The 17,220-nt window shown below is 34.7% G+C and overlaps 2 protein-coding genes and 1 long non-coding RNA gene across 4 annotated transcripts; 1 reads left to right on the top strand and 2 right to left on the bottom strand.

Moving 5' to 3' along the window:
* On the bottom strand, positions 4,131–5,831 carry LOC108660586. The gene is made up of 3 exons (XR_001926374.1): positions 5,620–5,831; positions 4,792–4,867; positions 4,131–4,469 (listed from the first exon to the last, which is right to left on the bottom strand). It is a non-coding gene; the product is annotated as an uncharacterized LOC108660586 (long non-coding RNA).
* LOC18608790 (fasciclin-like arabinogalactan protein 9) lies at positions 6,962–8,098 on the top strand. Its single transcript, XM_007043654.2, has one exon. It carries the CDS (start codon positions 7,068–7,070, stop codon positions 7,815–7,817), a length of 750 nt encoding a protein of 249 aa, XP_007043716.2. The 5' UTR covers positions 6,962–7,067; the 3' UTR covers positions 7,818–8,098.
* LOC18608789 (MLO-like protein 12) lies at positions 8,596–13,586 on the bottom strand. Of its 2 annotated transcripts, none has more exons than XM_007043653.2 (14): positions 13,434–13,586; positions 13,289–13,346; positions 12,862–13,088; positions 12,623–12,739; positions 11,942–12,002; positions 11,429–11,517; positions 11,215–11,289; positions 10,889–10,977; positions 10,626–10,675; positions 10,464–10,504; positions 10,197–10,370; positions 9,943–9,978; positions 9,739–9,867; positions 8,596–9,176 (listed from the first exon to the last, which is right to left on the bottom strand). In XM_007043653.2, the coding sequence occupies exons 1-14, from the start codon at positions 13,545–13,547 to the stop codon at positions 8,724–8,726; spliced, it is 1,713 nt and encodes a 570-aa protein (XP_007043715.2). In that variant the 5' UTR covers positions 13,548–13,586; the 3' UTR covers positions 8,596–8,723. The 2 variants fall into 2 exon arrangements, with proteins under 2 accessions (XP_007043715.2, XP_017971805.1); XM_018116316.1 differs by having other exon boundaries at positions 12,614–12,739.

Consider the following 17,220-nt stretch of genomic DNA (forward strand, 5'->3'; position numbering starts at 1 on the left):
TCAAAATAACTTCACTAAAAAAGATGGTTACCAACATTGTCAAGTTAGATCGCTTTGTCGAAGAATCTGAAGATGAGATTCATTTGTGGCAAAATGGTTCTACATCGAATTATAAGATAAGTTTTTTTTTTCTTACTTTGATATAAATATGCATGATACTGTATTTGATATGCAAAAAAAAACGTATATTGGTTGGAAAGAAAATTTTTGTTATATTCATATATGATCTTGATATGGATAAGGTTATGATTGTATTTTTTATAATTGACATACTTCTCCCATCATGGAGAGACACTAAGAAAACTCTTAAACATAAAAAAATCTATTTTGAGGACCTTAATAATCATCTTCGAGTGAAAAAAGCTTGTTGCAACTAAGATGAAGTCACAAACAAGATGAGAAGGATATAGATCCTAAAGTAAACCATCTTAAGTTGATAAAGGTCCATGTGATGGAAGACACAAGGCATGAACATGTGGCATTCTTATTATACATTAAGGTATAATGATGCCAATATGTAAATACAATAAAGGTCTATGTGATAGATAGGCATGTGGCATTCCTATTATATATGAAGGTATAATTGTGTCAATATGTAAATTTAACATATTCATATATGGTGCATTCCTATTTTATCATCGAAGGCACAATGGTGCAACATAAATATTCAATATTTTTGACAAGGCATTCTTATTGTATAATAAAGTTTCAATGGTGCTTGTGTGAACATATACCTTGATGTATTAATTTGACATTTCAATTGTACATTAAAGTACAATAGTATCAATTGAGAAAAAAAAGAATACGTGTAAGCTTGTAAAATCCTTATATGGATTAAAACAAGCACTTAAACAATGGCATCAAAGTTTGATAAGATTGTGTTAGCTGATGGCTACAATATCAATCAATCTGACAAATGTGTCTATAGTAAGTTCCAAGTGTCATCATTTGTGTATATGTGGATGACATGTTAATTTTTGGTACGTTGAAGTATTATAATTACGGAATACTTTCAATGGGGGTTACCTATGTGAATGGAAGTGTGGCCACTTCTAGGAGTTAAAGGCTTAACTCCAATAGTACTCATGAATGGATGCAAAATACAAAGTCATAAAAAATGTGTTGGCAAAACTAGATACAAAGTGAGCAAAGAAGCTTATGTGTGTTTAGTGGCCTGACTAGTCAAATGAAGAATCGATGGTTCAATGCGTCAACCACTCAATTCAAGCTAGAACCAACCATACTCATTAAGTGAAGGTTCAAATCTACGGGATATTGTCATTTATGCATAAGATTCCCTATACATGTTATGGGTTTATTAAGAACTTTTGTTAAACTTTATCTTACACATTACGGGAACCAAGCTTTATTTACCTCGGGATGGAAAATATAAATTAGTACTTGCAATCACCATGTGGTAGAATAGTCAGTACCCAAGACTTGTAGATTGGTCGTAAGCATCACGGTGAGCTCCCACCATTGGAGATTTAGTTGATAGGCTTGAGACCATCCCTTTTGAGGTCTTTATTACCAAGTCTTTTTTCAAACTTTTAGTAAATGAATCTGTTAAATTTTCACAAGACCTTACATAACTTATAGTGACTATATCATCACTAATTCGTTGTCTTATAATGCTATGTCGAAGTCTAATACATTGATTCTTTCCATTGTATGCTTGATTATATGCCTTTTATACCTTTGCTTCATTGTCACAATGTATCAAGATTGGTGTTATTGGTTCAAGCCATAATGGAATTTCGTAAAATAAATCTTTCAACCATTCCATTTCTTGGGTGGCAAATGCTAAGGGTATAAATTCAGCTGTCATGGTATAGTTCACTTGATAAGATTGTTTCTTAAAACTAAAAAAAACAACACCCCCACCAATTGTAAAAATCCAACCAGTCGTAGAGGTATGATCCATTCTATTTGAGTTCTAACTAGCATCTTTATACCCTTATAAAATCGAAGGAAAACCTAAATAACAAATGCCACAATTCATTTTATTCTTTAAGTACTTTAAAACTTTATGAACAATATACCAACGTTCTCTACTTGAATTACTTGTAAATCGACTTAGCATCTCAACCACAAATGCAATATCTGACCTTGTATACATCATTGCATACATTAGACATCAAATCACCTAGCATATTCATTTTGTATTATTGCCTTTTGTTTTTGGGGTACTAGCCTTATATTAGAATCATAAAGCATAAACATTGGCGTAGAATCTGACTTACCATACTTCATTACTTTTTCCGAATGTAATGAGATTGAGACAATGTTATGCAATTATTGTCTCTCATTATTCTTATACCAAGATTAATATTTGCCACACCGATATCTTTCATGTCAAAATTCTTTGACAGAAACCTTTTTGTGTCTTCCATTTGTTGCAAAAGTTGTTGGTATATAAAAATTTTGAAAATGGTGTGGAGGATTGTTAGTGTATTTTCAAATAAAAGGTTATGTCACATAATGAAAACCTATCTTAACTCAAAGATTATATCACAAAGAGTGACAAAGCGTGACTATTGAATTGTAGGTGGGTTTTATAATCTGAATAGTTATGTCTTTTGATAGAGTGACACACTGGAAAAACACCTTTGAATCCAAAGCATATAAAACAATTGAAAAAACACCATAGCTCAAAAGTTTGGATACGAAAAGTTATCTTTTCATATTATAACTCAAAGATTATGTCTTATGGAATGAATGGTTGTCTTTTTATAAGGTGATTATTGAAACAATATCTTTATCTAAAGATTATGTTTTACAAAATGTAAAGATATTTTTAAGATAAAGAGGTGCCTTGATGAAAGGGTAGTGTCCTTGAAAAAGAGACACTTGCAAGCCTATATAAAGTATTTGTCGCCAACCATTTTGACACACCAAAAACAAATAAAATATTAACAGAAAAATCAATAACAATACAAGTGTTATGTTTTGAAATTAAATATAAACACTTGAGTTCCCATCATTTATCAAAAGAATCTAAATTTTTTATAATTTACTTGCTGCAGAAAGTAGGCTTTAAGGCTAAACAACTTTGCAAACCTTCAAATGTATCTAGCGAACTGCTCTCATAAGGTGTAAGACAAAATTAGACGCTGACTTCATTGTATCCTTAAGACTATTCACATTATTTTTCTTTGCATACCGAATGGTAGAAGCGAAATAAGTCTTAAAGATAGCATCTATTCAAAAGATTCACATTGAAGTCAATTTTATCGATTCGTTGAATTTCATCGAAACCTTATTTGCACCAACAGATATTTGAATATTTTAAAAATATTTGTAATTTAAAGTAATTTTACTCATCAAATATAAAAGTTTATCTTCTTTTATGTGTATGTGAAAATCTACCTCTTGTAACAAAACGTGGTCTTTTATTCAGTAACTTTATTAAACCTCAATAGCACAAAATATTTTGTATAGTGCCAAAACTTTTATGTGTTTTAATCATATATTTTTTGGTGAAAATTTAGCCTGCAATTGATCATAGGTTTCCACTATTAGAAAGCACTAGAAAAAACACCACGCTTTGTTGCGGGTCTATAAATATTTTTTAAATAATTGGTGTAAAAAATTTTGTAAAACAGAAAAATACAACACAAATTGTTTTAATATTTAATTTTTAGTCAAAATAAAAAAATCTTATAATAAACTTAATATTATTCTAAAAAATAAAAAAAATTATATTTATAAAAAATCAAGTTTTCATCATCATTGCCTTTTCTTTTGCAAGGAAATTAATGATAATGTAAAATCATGTTAAATTCTAATTCTGTCCCAATTGTTGCATCATTGTATGTTGTGATTGATTTCACAACATTATTAGTTTTTGTAGAAAAGCTAAGTTGGCTTTGTCATAACTAGAAAGTATGAAAATTCAATTTTGAAACTTAACATTGAGTTTATTGCATCAATAAATAGAAAAAAATAATTAATTTTTTTTCACATCATTAACTCCAATACTGTGATCCAACCATGATGCAAAATAAATATAAACCCCTTTTGATTGAGAACGGTCTTGGTCTAGCCAATATCTTATAAAATATAACAAATATTATGGTTTATAACATATATGTTATGAAACTGAAAAAAAAAAAAATCACAACAACAAATTTAATCTCTCAATGAGACAAATAATGATAATTATCATGACAAAAAAAATTCAAATCTGAATTACATCAGCAAATACCAGCTACAAAAAGAGAGGAAAGGAAAAGGTGAAAAAATTCATCACTAATTACTCACAAATTTTACTGTAAGTGTTAAAAACATTAGACAACAAAGAAGTAAAATAGTGCAAAATGAATCACATCACCCCTGCTTCAGCTTTAATCACAACGATTTCCCATCATCCTCAGAGAATGTTCAACAAATTCTTAATGAAATAAACCTAGGCGATAGCTTGAGATTGCAACATTTGTCGTTCTTTCAATAACGTCCCCTTGTTCTTCCTCCATGTTTATAAGAACACATGAAATAGAAAAAGAGTTGAAATATTTCAAAGAAAAGTGATACATTGATTATAACCAAGATAATTTTTTTTATCTAATTGGAATAAAAAACTAATAAATCAAAAGAAGAATTTTTATAACAACTTAAGTATAGTTTGTAGCTACCATACCCAAAACTTCATTTTGGTGACCACCAACTCGAATGAATATCAAAATGCATATTTCAGTATGAATATTCCACAGCTGAACTAATTCATCTTACTTAAATTTTAAATTTAAACATTTAATAAAACAGTAATCAAGTAAATGCAATAATGCTTACTTGTTGACACTATAAGTGGTGGCTTTAATGATTGAGTCTTGATTTCATTTATGAAATTCCCATGAAGAGCAAAACTCTGTAAATACACATGCATGAAGAGGTTAAAATGAAAAAACTCAGGGTAAAAAAAATGCATAAAACTATAGATGCTAAAATCGTTCACCTGTATGCCACAAAAAATGTAAGCATAATCAGTAACTATAAATCAGAATAAACATAAAAACAGAGAAAAAAAATAAGAGAAACATGAAACCATTTACATCGTTATGAAAGAATCAAAATATTGAGAAATGAAAAGACAAAATAGGGATATACTGAAACTTGTCACTGCTAAAGAAGGCACCAAAGTCTGATAACAACAACCAAAATGCACCGAATCTAACCCACACATGTTAATAAAAAATCACTAAAAAATTTATGAGTAATAAAACTAAAATATCCAAAGAAAAAAACAAATCCACAAATGTAAAACATTTGCAAGGCTTAAAACTCTAACCAAACAGTGCCGGAGAAATGTAAAAACGAAAGAGGCGACAAAACCAAAGAGACATCAAAGAAAGACACCAAAATCAAACAATCTCAAAACTTAAACCACCTGAAGAACCCAAAATGTATAAAACAGATACAAAAACCAAGAAAAATGCAAGGAATTGAAACCAACACAAATATAGGGAAAACACATCCAAACCAAAAGATTTGAAAATCTGAACCGGTTGAAAAAGTAAAAAGACTGCACAACTCAAAAAATGTAACAAATCCAAATCAATAGAAAATAATGGATAAAAGAACAGAAGAGACGCCACAATCGAAGAGAAGAAACCAAAATACCATAGTGAAGCAAACCAAAGAGGTAGAGAGAAAGAAAATAAGAAAAAAATAGTAGAAAACCAAACATGAGAGAGGAAAAGGCGAATAGAAAGAAAAAAAGAACAGATGAGAGAAACGTGAGAATGAAAAATAAGAATGGGAGAGTGAAAGATATGTATGAAACAAACAATAAAACCAAAGTGATAGAAAGAGGAAGGGAAGCTTCTAGATGGTAGGGAAAAACTTGAAATGCCCCTTCTCTTTCAATCAAAAACCCAAGAAACCCTTCCTTTACAAATAAAAAAAATTCCTAATTTATACACAAATTCTCGAATGATACCAGTCTCTTGACTGAAACTCCAAAATATCATCCATACAGAAACAAATTACAATGCCACATGTCAACCCTTGAAAATCCTTTGTACATAAAAATCATAATATTTAAAAATAATATTTAGCCACTGTCATTCAAAGAAGGTCATAATGTGGTTCAACTTGAAAGCTCATTTGGGTCTTCCTTTTATATTATGTTATAGATATTTGCATTAGGGTAGCAGGGTAGCAGTCACATCCAGCCGACACTATAGGATGGGAAATTCGAACTGTAATTCGATTGGGACAAGCATTGCCCTCTATGGGGTTTAAAGAAACATAATTCCTTTCCTTTGGACACTTGTGCACGGTATATTTTGTGCATTATATTACTCGTATATATGGAATATCCTACTCCCACAAGCCATGTTCTGCGAGGCTGCCAAATTCAGGGTGCATTGCTTCTTGAAAACATGATTGAAATCAGACATGGACTAATTAATAGGTAGGGCAAGACAAGGATTGGACGGCTTAGCTCAAATTTCTACCATCCTTGGTGATCTAGAAGAAGGTTTGGTAAACATTAGCTTTTATCTGGGTTTAGTTTGATCTAGTACTAGCTGTTAAATTACCCGAATGCTATCTGAAAACTACTCCCTAGATGCAAAAATACTCCTACTCCTAGCCACGATTCAATATGAAAACACTCTCAGCCACAAGTCCTTGATCTAGACTCATAAACTGACCAGGTATGGTTTGGGAGACACCAGCCTGTAATAGCCCAGCTAACACAATATTTTACATTATTAGTGACGAGCAACACGACTGATTGATTAGCTCAAGTGTCGATTGGTCCACTTTGATTTGCTAAGCATTTTCTATTTGTTGGCATCTGAGATAACCACCATGCCTCGTTAAATAATAGTAGCAATAAGCAACCACCGTTAATCAATCAAATTTCACAAGTTTAGAAACACACAGCAACCTTTTTAAACTGTTTTCTTAAACCCATTATTTTGTTGCATTAACAGAGTGGTTTTGTCTTGTTCAAGAGTCTAGCCAGCTCATTCCAGCAGAGTTCCACTCCCCACATCTTATCCCATAAAATCCCCATTGGCTCCCCTTCACATTCACAACATCTCCAACACAAGCAAATCATGGCTTCAGCTACTGTTTCTTCCATTCCCCTCACTCTGTCTGCTCTCTTCCTACTTTTCACTTCTACAGCCTTAGCACAGACAGCTCCCGCCCCTGCCCCCCCTGGCCCCTTAAACTTCACTGGAATCCTTGATAAAAATGGCCAATACACCTACTTCCTTCGCCTTTTAGCAGAGTCTCAAGTCGGCAGCCAAATACAAAATCAGCTCAACAGCACCACCGAAGGCTTTACCGTTCTTGCTCCCACAGATAATGCCTTTAACAACCTCAAAGCTGGTACAATCAACAGTCTCGACGAGCAAAAAAAAGTACAACTAGTTTTGTTCCACGTTCTGCCAAAATACTACTCTTTGAACGACCTTCAATTTGTTAGCAACCCAGTTAGAACCCAAGCTACTGGTCAAGATGGTGGGGTTTACGGGCTCAACTTCACTGGCCAGAACAACCAGGTTAATGTGTCAACCGGGGTAGTTGAGACGCAGATTAACAATGCACTAACTCAGCAGAAACCTCTGGCAATTTATCAAGTGGACAAGGTGCTGTTGCCCGCAGAGTTTTTTGAAGCTAAATCGCCAGCTGAAGCTCCTTCACCGGCAACAAAGAAATCATCATCAGGGTCCAACTCTAACTCAACCGCATCAACCGCTGATGAGCCAGACTCTGCTGATAATTCAGGTTCAAGTGGGAGGAATATGGGGCTGGGCTTGGTTGTGGGGCTTGCGTTGGCTTGCATGGGGGCTCTCTCTTGACCAGATATGAAGTTTGTATTTTGTGGAGTCGGCATTTTTTCACATTTTCTTCCTTTTTCAAACGGATAAGTGTCTATTGGGGCTTTGAACAGAGACTTCTCATCCACATTATATGTATTACTTTCATTTTTGTTGATTTGCTTGTGCATTTGCTTGGTTGTTTCAGAAAATGCTTTAGCCTCTCCATTTGATCTCTTCCCTTGTATATATTTCTCTTTCTCTAATGTTATTTTCATGAACAATTATGTGAGAGAATAAGGAGCAGCGAGAAGTTCAAATTATCAGCTAGCAGGAACGAGATTTGGAGAATGATAAACACAAATGTCACCGTATAATACTAATTCTGATTTCTGAACGTGGTTGCCACCTCATTCTGCAATACTATATCAACTAGTTGATGACCTTAAAAGTGAATGATCGCCCAAATCTCAACTGAATCATTCTCAAGGTCAACTTTAGTTTAGTAATTCAACACTGTGTGTTTAACACTACATCAAACCAAATGCTCTATTTCTTTCTCTATTATTAATTTAGTGTTACTACATCAGTGTCCCCTCACATGTCCTTATTTAAGTTTTGATCACGGCAGGACAAAGTCCAAGGAGTGTATATATATATACACCCTTAGCATTTCTCTTCTCCATATGTGGATTTAAAAAAAAATAGAATGTTTTGAATCAATGTCCTTTCTTATGGTCTTCTCATTTTGCAGGTTACACATTATTAAACTTTTTAATAAATTAAGCGAAATTTTGTAAAATTTTAGTGAACAAAAATGTAAAGACAACAGAGTTTTATTAAGAATGTGCTTCAAAATAAGATAAAGAGTATGACATTTTGTTATGTCAAAAGGTCACATTGCATGTTGAATAACTTATGGAATGTATATAGTATGTGCGGAAAAAATTATGACATATTCATATGTTGCTCATCAGATTTTGTTAGCATTGAACTGGAGGTGTCTTCTTCTATTGCTGGACTAATTTCTCCAATGCCATTGCCTGGTTCTGGTTGTCTCCAGCTGCTTCCAAAAGAGATTTCACCATCATAGCTGCCTCCGGTGATGGTCTTGGGCGTTGCTTTCTCTTTAGAGATTTCCGAAGTTGGAGTGCTTGTCGTGGAAGGCTGCACATCATCTTCTGTAATCTCATTGCAAGAATAGCTTATGGCTGAGATTGGATGTTCATTCTTTGCAGCCATGACTAATGCATTAATGGTGTCAGGAAGTGAGGAGTTTGGTGAGTTTTTGGTTGAAGTAGATTCGTCCCTGGAAAGACTGACTTTTGCTTTATGGTGCCAATGCTTCAGGCCTCTGACTACACTTTCTGTGAATATTGCGCTGTTCATGCTAGAACCCATCTGCAAGAGTAATTTGTCCCAGAAGGGGGGAAATAATTATAACCATACTTGAATCATGCATAATAGCATCCTAAACCCAATACATTATTAGTCCCACTGGATGGCTGTTTTGGATTAGAGATTACAAAGCACACATATTAGGCTATCCTTCCATAACCATGAAGGAAATTTGTTTCCCTTCTTTTCCTCTGGTTCTAAACAAATAAAGGATTTGTTCTGAAGCATTGCAATTGTATGACTAGGTTGTATTCTGTGTAGCCTTTGCTTAAAGTTCCAGCTGTGGATTTAATCTAGGTGCCTAATTTTTCCATGCTCATCAAATTTTTTTTTGGACCATCTTAGTCAACTTCCTCTTCCAAGGAAGTTTTTTTTTTTTTTTTTTCTTATTTGTTAATAAAAAATTGAGATTGAAACAATTCTTCAATTTGGGTTGTGGTAGGGTAATGTACTGAAAGCATTCTCAGTTCTAGCTCCTAATTGTGGTCTGTTATAGTAGTTCGAGACACATAAAAATCTCTAATACCTCCCATATTTTGACACAGCAATGTTCTTGTATTTGTACCTGGGTGACGAGTGCATAAAGAGGCAGGGTAAGATAACCGCAAAGTAACTGCATAAATACACCCATCACAATCCTTATGGCAAAGTCCTCCGTTCCTTGATTGAAGCAAGATCTAAGCCCATACTCATACTGTCATTGTTAAAGAGGTCAGCTTTGGATGTCAACATATCCTGATTCCTGAGTTTACCAACTTAAAATACCTACCAATGTCCAGGCAAAGAATGCCAGCTGAAATGAGTTCTGCAATCAAGGTCAACAGCCTTTTTCAGGATCTTATCACATTTGTAAAATTCCATTTAACTAATGTTAGGATAGACACCTCTATTACCAAAGGAAAGTGCTAACATTTGCTAAGAAACAGTGTCTTCTCGCAAAATATATCAGCTCCAAACATTTGGCATCTGTTACTATCAAATTTTTGGTTGCTCATAAACAAGTTAGTTATTGATATTCTCTACCTGGATTAGGACGAGCTGAAGGAGATGGAGGAGCCATTTAGGTCGACCAAACCAAAATAACTCATCACCGGGCTTCACATGGAAACTCCCTCGAACCACAGAACTATTCTTGTGACTCTCCACACACATTTTGGTTATTATGACTTGCAGCTTTGTACCAACAATAAGAATAATCTTCAACAGAAAATGTGAGAGTAGAATGTAGTTAGTATCAGACTTTAATCATGTCTTTGTAAAGATAAAAGACAGATGGGTGGTTGATCATACCACTAGAGGAAGAAATGGTAGCCAATAATGGTTATAAAATCCTGCATCAGAACCAAAGTACGACTCTCTTCAAATAGTACTAGTTATTTAACTAAAGTTATAGAATTTCAATTTTTTATCATATGAGTAACCCTAACAAATTCTGAAATCCAGAAGCCTTACTGTGTGCATTGAAAAATATGAAAAGAATGCAGAAGATCCAGATCCAAAACCTGCAAAAGAGAGTGCCAAGATTCTCATTTTCCAAATTCAAAGTTCAAAAGTTTCTTCTCTATGGCAATGTGCATTCTGCCAATAAGCATTCTGAATGCCTTTCTAGCTCTCACCAATACCATTGTCCTTATCAAATCTTAAATTTCTGTATCAGTGGTATGTTGATCAACTAATTCTTTTGTGAATCATTTGTATGGCAGAGAAATTTTTACCTGATTCCAACCACCTGTTCAAAATCATTATCGAAAGCTCTTCCAAGGAACTTCTGGAAGTTGAAATTACTCCCTTCAGCAACATTGGCCTGTGGGATCAAGCAAGAATATTTTAGATGCAGAGTCGTGAAGGATTCAATATATTATATATAGGAGACTATCCAAAGATGAGGCCTGCTCAAATCTGGTGTGAACTTCAGTTCAGCTCATGCAATCTTGGGGGTATCTAACTCGCTCTTGATGGTGTATATAAAAGCTAAAAGCCCAAATTTCTGTACATTTCATCATGAATTTATTGGCAATGGGGTCTGGAAGATCTTATATACCAGGATAAACGCATTTCGAAGAGTGAAATAATCAGCTTTTGAGGCTGAGCCACTGAACTGTCGAATGAAACAAACCTAAATCAGAGAGAAAAATGCAATGTTAACGGTGCTCATCATGAAAGATTTATTCTATTTTAACTACTATTTCCAACACGAAAAGTCTTTTTTCAGTTTATCACATACATGTGATTGACAAAATTCTAGTTTAACTTACTGGCCAAAGCAAGAGAAAGTGATTGCTCCATAGTTTCAAATGTCGTTGCCCAAAAGATGTTTGACGGGTGAGCCGGAACCTCATTGGATCTGTACAGAGTAAGTTTCAGTAAACATACAAGACATAATATATATCAATGTCCAATTTCTATTCCACACACTTCCATATTTACACCACAAACTTCATTTCCCATCGCAACTCTGGATGCTGTCTAGAGTTTCAGAGAACTGAATATATATATAGATATATATATCAGGTAACGACTTCTCACTTGTGTTCTGCAGTTAAGTGAGTATGTTCTTATCGTTTCCTCAAGTATAGGGTGTCTAATTGTTCAGTAGATATCACTTTCAACATTAGCTAAATTAGTAGTACTAAAATGATAAGAATTGAAGCCATGGTTACATAATGCAAAATGCCAAATTAACTGCATAGGCCTTAAACTTGGTTCTTTCATGGTATGAAAAGCTTGTGAACTTTTTGATTGAATTGAGGAATGCAAGTATAAGCTACCATTAGCAATCTGATATTCCAGGGTTCTAGTCTCTTCCTCCCATGTTTTCCATCTCTTCATCTGTTTCACAAAAAATTTATTAAAATGTCAATACTATAAATGGGAAGCTTAAACTATCTAAACCATCAACTTCTATCCCCAAAGAAAAGTCAGCAAATTAACTTGAAGAGGCAACAAGTATGCTCAGATTTTCTGCACATTTTTCCAAGGAACTGGTAGCCTTGCTTATTATATTATAACCTTTATTTATTGTTTGACACGGCATCTCGTCACCAAGATCTTTTTGAATTGATTTATAGTCTTTGACTCTGAGGATGACAAAATGCTCATACATTCCAATCTAACAATAAAAGAAACTAAACATTTATCAACTCATGCTGGACCAGAAAAAATAATTATCTGCACACCCCAAATATTTTCTTTTCCAAGAACGACCAAAAGACAAAAGACTAGAGAGTCCCCGAAATTGAGCTTCCACAACCTGGGAACCAAGACCAAATAGGTTTATTGTTTTTGAAGCATTGCCTAATATTTCTACAGTTGCGTGACACAGATCAACTGGCTCGGCAGCTGGTTTGAAAATTAAGCAAAGATGAATAGTATTCAGGTTTGTAGCACAGCAACTAAAACTAATAGAGGCAAAACAATTAATCACCCAAGGAAAAGATTACGTTTGGAACCTTGACTAGCCCGAGAGACATTGTTAACACGCAATAAAGAATGTGAAACACTGCCAAAACTGAGATGAAGATGTTTAGCTGCATGACTCCTTCCCTTGAGATCAGTGACACCATTCCCTGTACCATTGTCAACCAACAAACAGGTATTAGTCCATGATAACCTTGGATGAACAAGCGATTACTGATTCAAAAGTCGAAAGAACCACAACTTTCAACTACAGTCCTTCAACATTTCTCACCTTTGCCTCGCAGTAGGATTCTTGTTCATCATACTCAACAGAAAGAGTTGTACTTGATTCTGATGAGCCTGGAATTTGATTTTCAGTTGAAAGAGCCGGTTCAATGAACTCCTCAGGATCTTTGCATGGAAGAAGGGAGTTCGCTATGGCTTCAGTCACACAAATTTTTGAAATGGGTGCTTCTGATATTGCAAGAAGAAAAGATATGAACCCCATTTTCATCATTTCTGTCGCAAATGTTGAGTCGAATTGCAAAAAAAAAAAAATTATATCAAAACACATGAATATTTTGCCTATGCAAGAAGTTTCCAAGGATAGAAGAGAAACAGACCACAAATAATATATATATATATATATATATATATATATATATATATAAATATAAATGCAGACTCTATTGCGAGTTTAGGAGTGTACCACTACCAACCTGTTTTGATCTTTGCTAAAGCTCTGTAGAGGGATTTTCTTTTCCTTCTTTTTAAAAGCTGAATGATACAAACACTATCATCAGATAAAACATTTATCAATATTCGTCAATTAATTCGATCAACTTATGAAAAAAGCAGGGTTACCTTGGTTAAGTAATGAAGAACAGTCTCAATGGTGAAAGAAATGAGAGAGATAAACAAACAAACAAGCGAAACAGCCCAGGTTGGTGTATGTTCAAGTGAATTTCCTCTGTCCATATCTCTAATAATTTTGACTACCAATCAAGAACAAGGAGAGAGAAGACTGATACGTCCTTGCATTTATAGCTTAATTAGTGAGGGATGACTATAGTAACAAAAAAAAAAAGATTGAGAGCAATTTGTCAAGCAGACTAAGTCCAAACATGCATATAGTTGTCTAATTGTTATATCTGCGTACAGTGAAGGGAACTGGCTTCTTGTTGAAAATTTCTGCGATCATCACATCGTGGATTCAGCATTATGTCAGCATATGCCACGTGCAAAGCCAAAGACGGCATTAAGAAAAAACAAAGGGGGAAGAAGCTGGAGGACTGGAGGAGGCAATATTTCTACTTTTTTTTTTTTTGGAANTGGGATCAAACACTGTATAAAATTTATCCTTGAAAAGAAGAGCATAATGAGACTCAATAAGCTGTCTAACACTGAGCAAATTTTGGTTAGCCTTAGGGACAAAAAAGACATTAGAAATATACTTATTACCTGACTAAGTTTCAACCATAACAGTCCTTATACCAAGTATCTTCAAAAAGGTCTATTACCAATCTCTACTTTGGACCTATAACTCTTGTCCAAGGTAGAAAACTAACTCTCATCACCAGTTAGGTGTTTGAGCAGACACTATCAATCAACCACAAATTCTTCTTGACTGAATATTCGACTTCTTTAGCCATGAATAACATCTCCTAAAATTCTTCAACTTGTTTAACTAGTGCAGCCTTTTCATTAGCTTTAGAACCTTTGTTTTTGCAGACTTTTTCAAAATGACCAAGTTGGTTATAAACCCTACATTTTACATTGGGTTTGTACTAACAAAATTTTACCGAATGTGTGGTTTTCTTGTAGTGAGGACTGGGTTGATACTTTTGCTTCTGTTTTCCAAATTTTCCATCAGTTACTTTCTTATCCTTATCGTTCCTAACAACTTCATTCTTCCTTGTGCTACTACTGCTCACTTTGAGATTCCTAGTTTGAGCTACCAAGGCACTGTCAACTATACTTTTTTGCCTAAATGCTCTTCTCTATTCAAGGCCCTCCGGAGCATTTACCAGCTCTTTCAAAGTCAACTGAGCAATGTCCTTGGAATCTTTTCAGGAAAAAACCTTGGATTCATGCCTTTCTGAAAGGTTCAGCAGCATCTTATGTGTCAACCTTTCCTCAGTCATAGCCTTACCCAACAACCCCAATTGATTCACTATACTCATCATTTTCCCAAAAAACTTCTTAATAGTTTCATCATCTTCCATCCTTAACATCTCAAATTGTCTAAATAAATTCAATGATTGAATTGTTATATTTCTAGTCTTTAACAGAGAGCAAGTTGTCAAAGATACTCTGTTATAAAACTAAAACAGAAAGGCTTTCAAAACTTGAAAGAAAGACTATCGATGGTTACAAGAAACTGCAAGTCTGCTTCATTGATCAGATTAAAGTACAAGTTAAATATGCAGTAGGCATAATTAGCACTTGTAACATACTATAGACACAGGTGTTATGGCATAAAGACAACAAACTCATGCAGCTATACACGTAGGAGATGGAATTAGTAGAAAACATGCATGACTAATGACCACTACAATGAAGCAAAGTATAACAAAAGCTTGACAAGTGTACATTATCATGCAAGTATTAACTTAACACTCCTCCTTAATACTTACATATACACTGAGTTTGCTTCTAAGACTCTCAAATTTTGGCTTTGGCAGTGTCTTGGTCATTATATCAGCTAGTTGCCTATCAGAATTGCAATGGTGGAAGACGACATCTCCATTCTTTTCAGCATCACGAATGGCATGGGATTTAATCCTAATGTGCTTTGTCTTCCCATGATACACAGGATTTTTTATGATGGCAATTGCTGACTTGTTGTCAATGAACATGTTAGTTGCTTGAGTCTGAGGAAAATACAAGTCATCAAGTAGTTTTCTCAACCAAACAGCCTGGTTTGAAGCTTCAGCAGCTGAAATATATTCAGCTTCACATGAGGACTGAGCAACCACTGATTGCTTGTGGGAATTCCATGAGAATACTCCATTTCCAAGTGTAAACACATAGCCAGAAGTACTTTTAGAGTCATCTAAGTTTCCTCCCCAATCACTATCTGAGAAACCAGTGAGTTTGAAGTCTTGCTTTCTTGTGAAATGAATTTCATAATCCAAGGTTCCTTTAAGATACCTTACAATTCATTTACCAGCAGCATGGTGCAATCTCCTACATAAACCTTGAAAGAAAACTCAAAGAGGACATGATATAAGGTCTTGAGGAACATACATAAAGAAGGCTTCCAATTAAGCTTCTATAAATTGATGGATTTTGAAGCTGAATTCCACTGTCAATTATGAGTTTGTCATTCACAACCAAAGGAGTTAAAATAGGCTTGCATTGGCTTATTCCAAATCTCTTCAACATTTCATAGACATAGTTTCTTCGTGACAACTGAATGCCTTCAACTAATTGTGTGATTTGCAGTCCAACAAAATAGCTTATTGGACCAAAGTCTGTCATATCGAATTCATCTTGCATTTCCTTCCTGAATTTATCCAAGGCAGCATCATCTCTTCTAGTAACCAAAAGGTCATCAACATATAAGGAGACAATTAGTTGCTGATCTTTGGTACTCAAAATGAAGAGAGTAGCTTCATTACAACTTTTCACAAAGCCTTGCTTGGATAAATAACTATCAATTCTGCTGTACCAGCTTCTGGGAGCCTGCTTTAAGCCGTATAAAGCTTTGTGAAGCTTGTAGACTTTGTCTTGATCAGCTAACAACTTGAACCCTTCAGGCTGCTCAGCATAAATTTCTTCTTCAAGTACTCCATTCAAGAAGGCAGATTTGACATCTAAATGATGCACCTTTCAACCCACAGCAGCAGATAAAGCAAGCAGTAAACGAATTGTATCATAGCGAGCAACAGGAGCATAAGTTTCAGTATAATCCAAACCTGGTATTTGACTGAACCCTTTCACGACTAAGCGAGCTTTGTTCTTGTTTAAGCTCCCATCAGGATTTAGTTTCCTCTTATACACCCACTTGACTGGAAGAACATGTTGGTTTGATGGTCTGTCAACCAAGCTCCAAGTTTGATTTTTGTTAATCACTTCCAGTTCATCAAACATAGCATTTATCCACTCAGGATGTTGCATGGCCTCTGCAAATGTGTTTGGCTCTGCTATGGCCACAAAGCTACTATGATAAATATCATAAATGGACCGTGACCTTTTCACAGGCTCATCATCAATGTTATCATCAGAAATTGGTTCATCAGCAACCACATCATTTTCATGCACATCTGTATTCACAAAGATAGGAGCAGGCACCTGATTATTGGCAGTAGTTTGTGTGTTCCAATTCCAGTTGGAAGCTTCATCAAATGTAACATTTCTGCTAATAATTATTCTGTCATTTTTTGGTAGATAAATTTGATAGGCCTTTGACTGTGTGCTGTAGCCTATGAAAATACCCTTGTGAGCTTTTGGTTGAAGCTTATCACGCTGTGTGTCTGGCACATGACAGTAGCAAATGCTCCCAAATATTCGAAGATGATCAACAGATGGTCTAAAGCCATACCAAGCTTCAAATGGAGTTTTGTTCATTAAGGCTTTAGTAGGAAGCAAGTTGAGCAGATATACTGCTGTGCTAGCAGCTTCAGCCCAAAATTTCTTGGGCAGATTC

Source organism: Theobroma cacao, chromosome 2, assembly GCF_000208745.1.
Source record: "Theobroma cacao cultivar B97-61/B2 chromosome 2, Criollo_cocoa_genome_V2, whole genome shotgun sequence".
NCBI classification, from domain to species: domain Eukaryota; kingdom Viridiplantae; phylum Streptophyta; class Magnoliopsida; order Malvales; family Malvaceae; genus Theobroma; species Theobroma cacao.

Bases quoted from the DNA above. Each gene is read 5' to 3' on its own strand.
- LOC18608790 (XM_007043654.2), top strand. From the start codon at position 7,068: ATGGCTTCAGCTACTGTTTCTTCCATTCCCCTCACTCTGTCTGCTCTC.
- LOC18608789 (XM_018116316.1), bottom strand. From the start codon at position 13,547: ATGGACAGAGGAAATTCACTTGAACATACACCAACCTGGGCTGTTTCG. The intron at 11,290-11,428 runs GTAAGTTAAACT...TCTCTGATTTAG, and splicing joins ACTTTCTCTTGCTTTGGCCA to GTTTGTTTCATTCGACAGTT. The intron at 10,505-10,625 runs GTAAGGCTTCTG...GTTCTGATGCAG, and splicing joins CATATTTTTCAATGCACACA to GATTTTATAACCATTATTGG.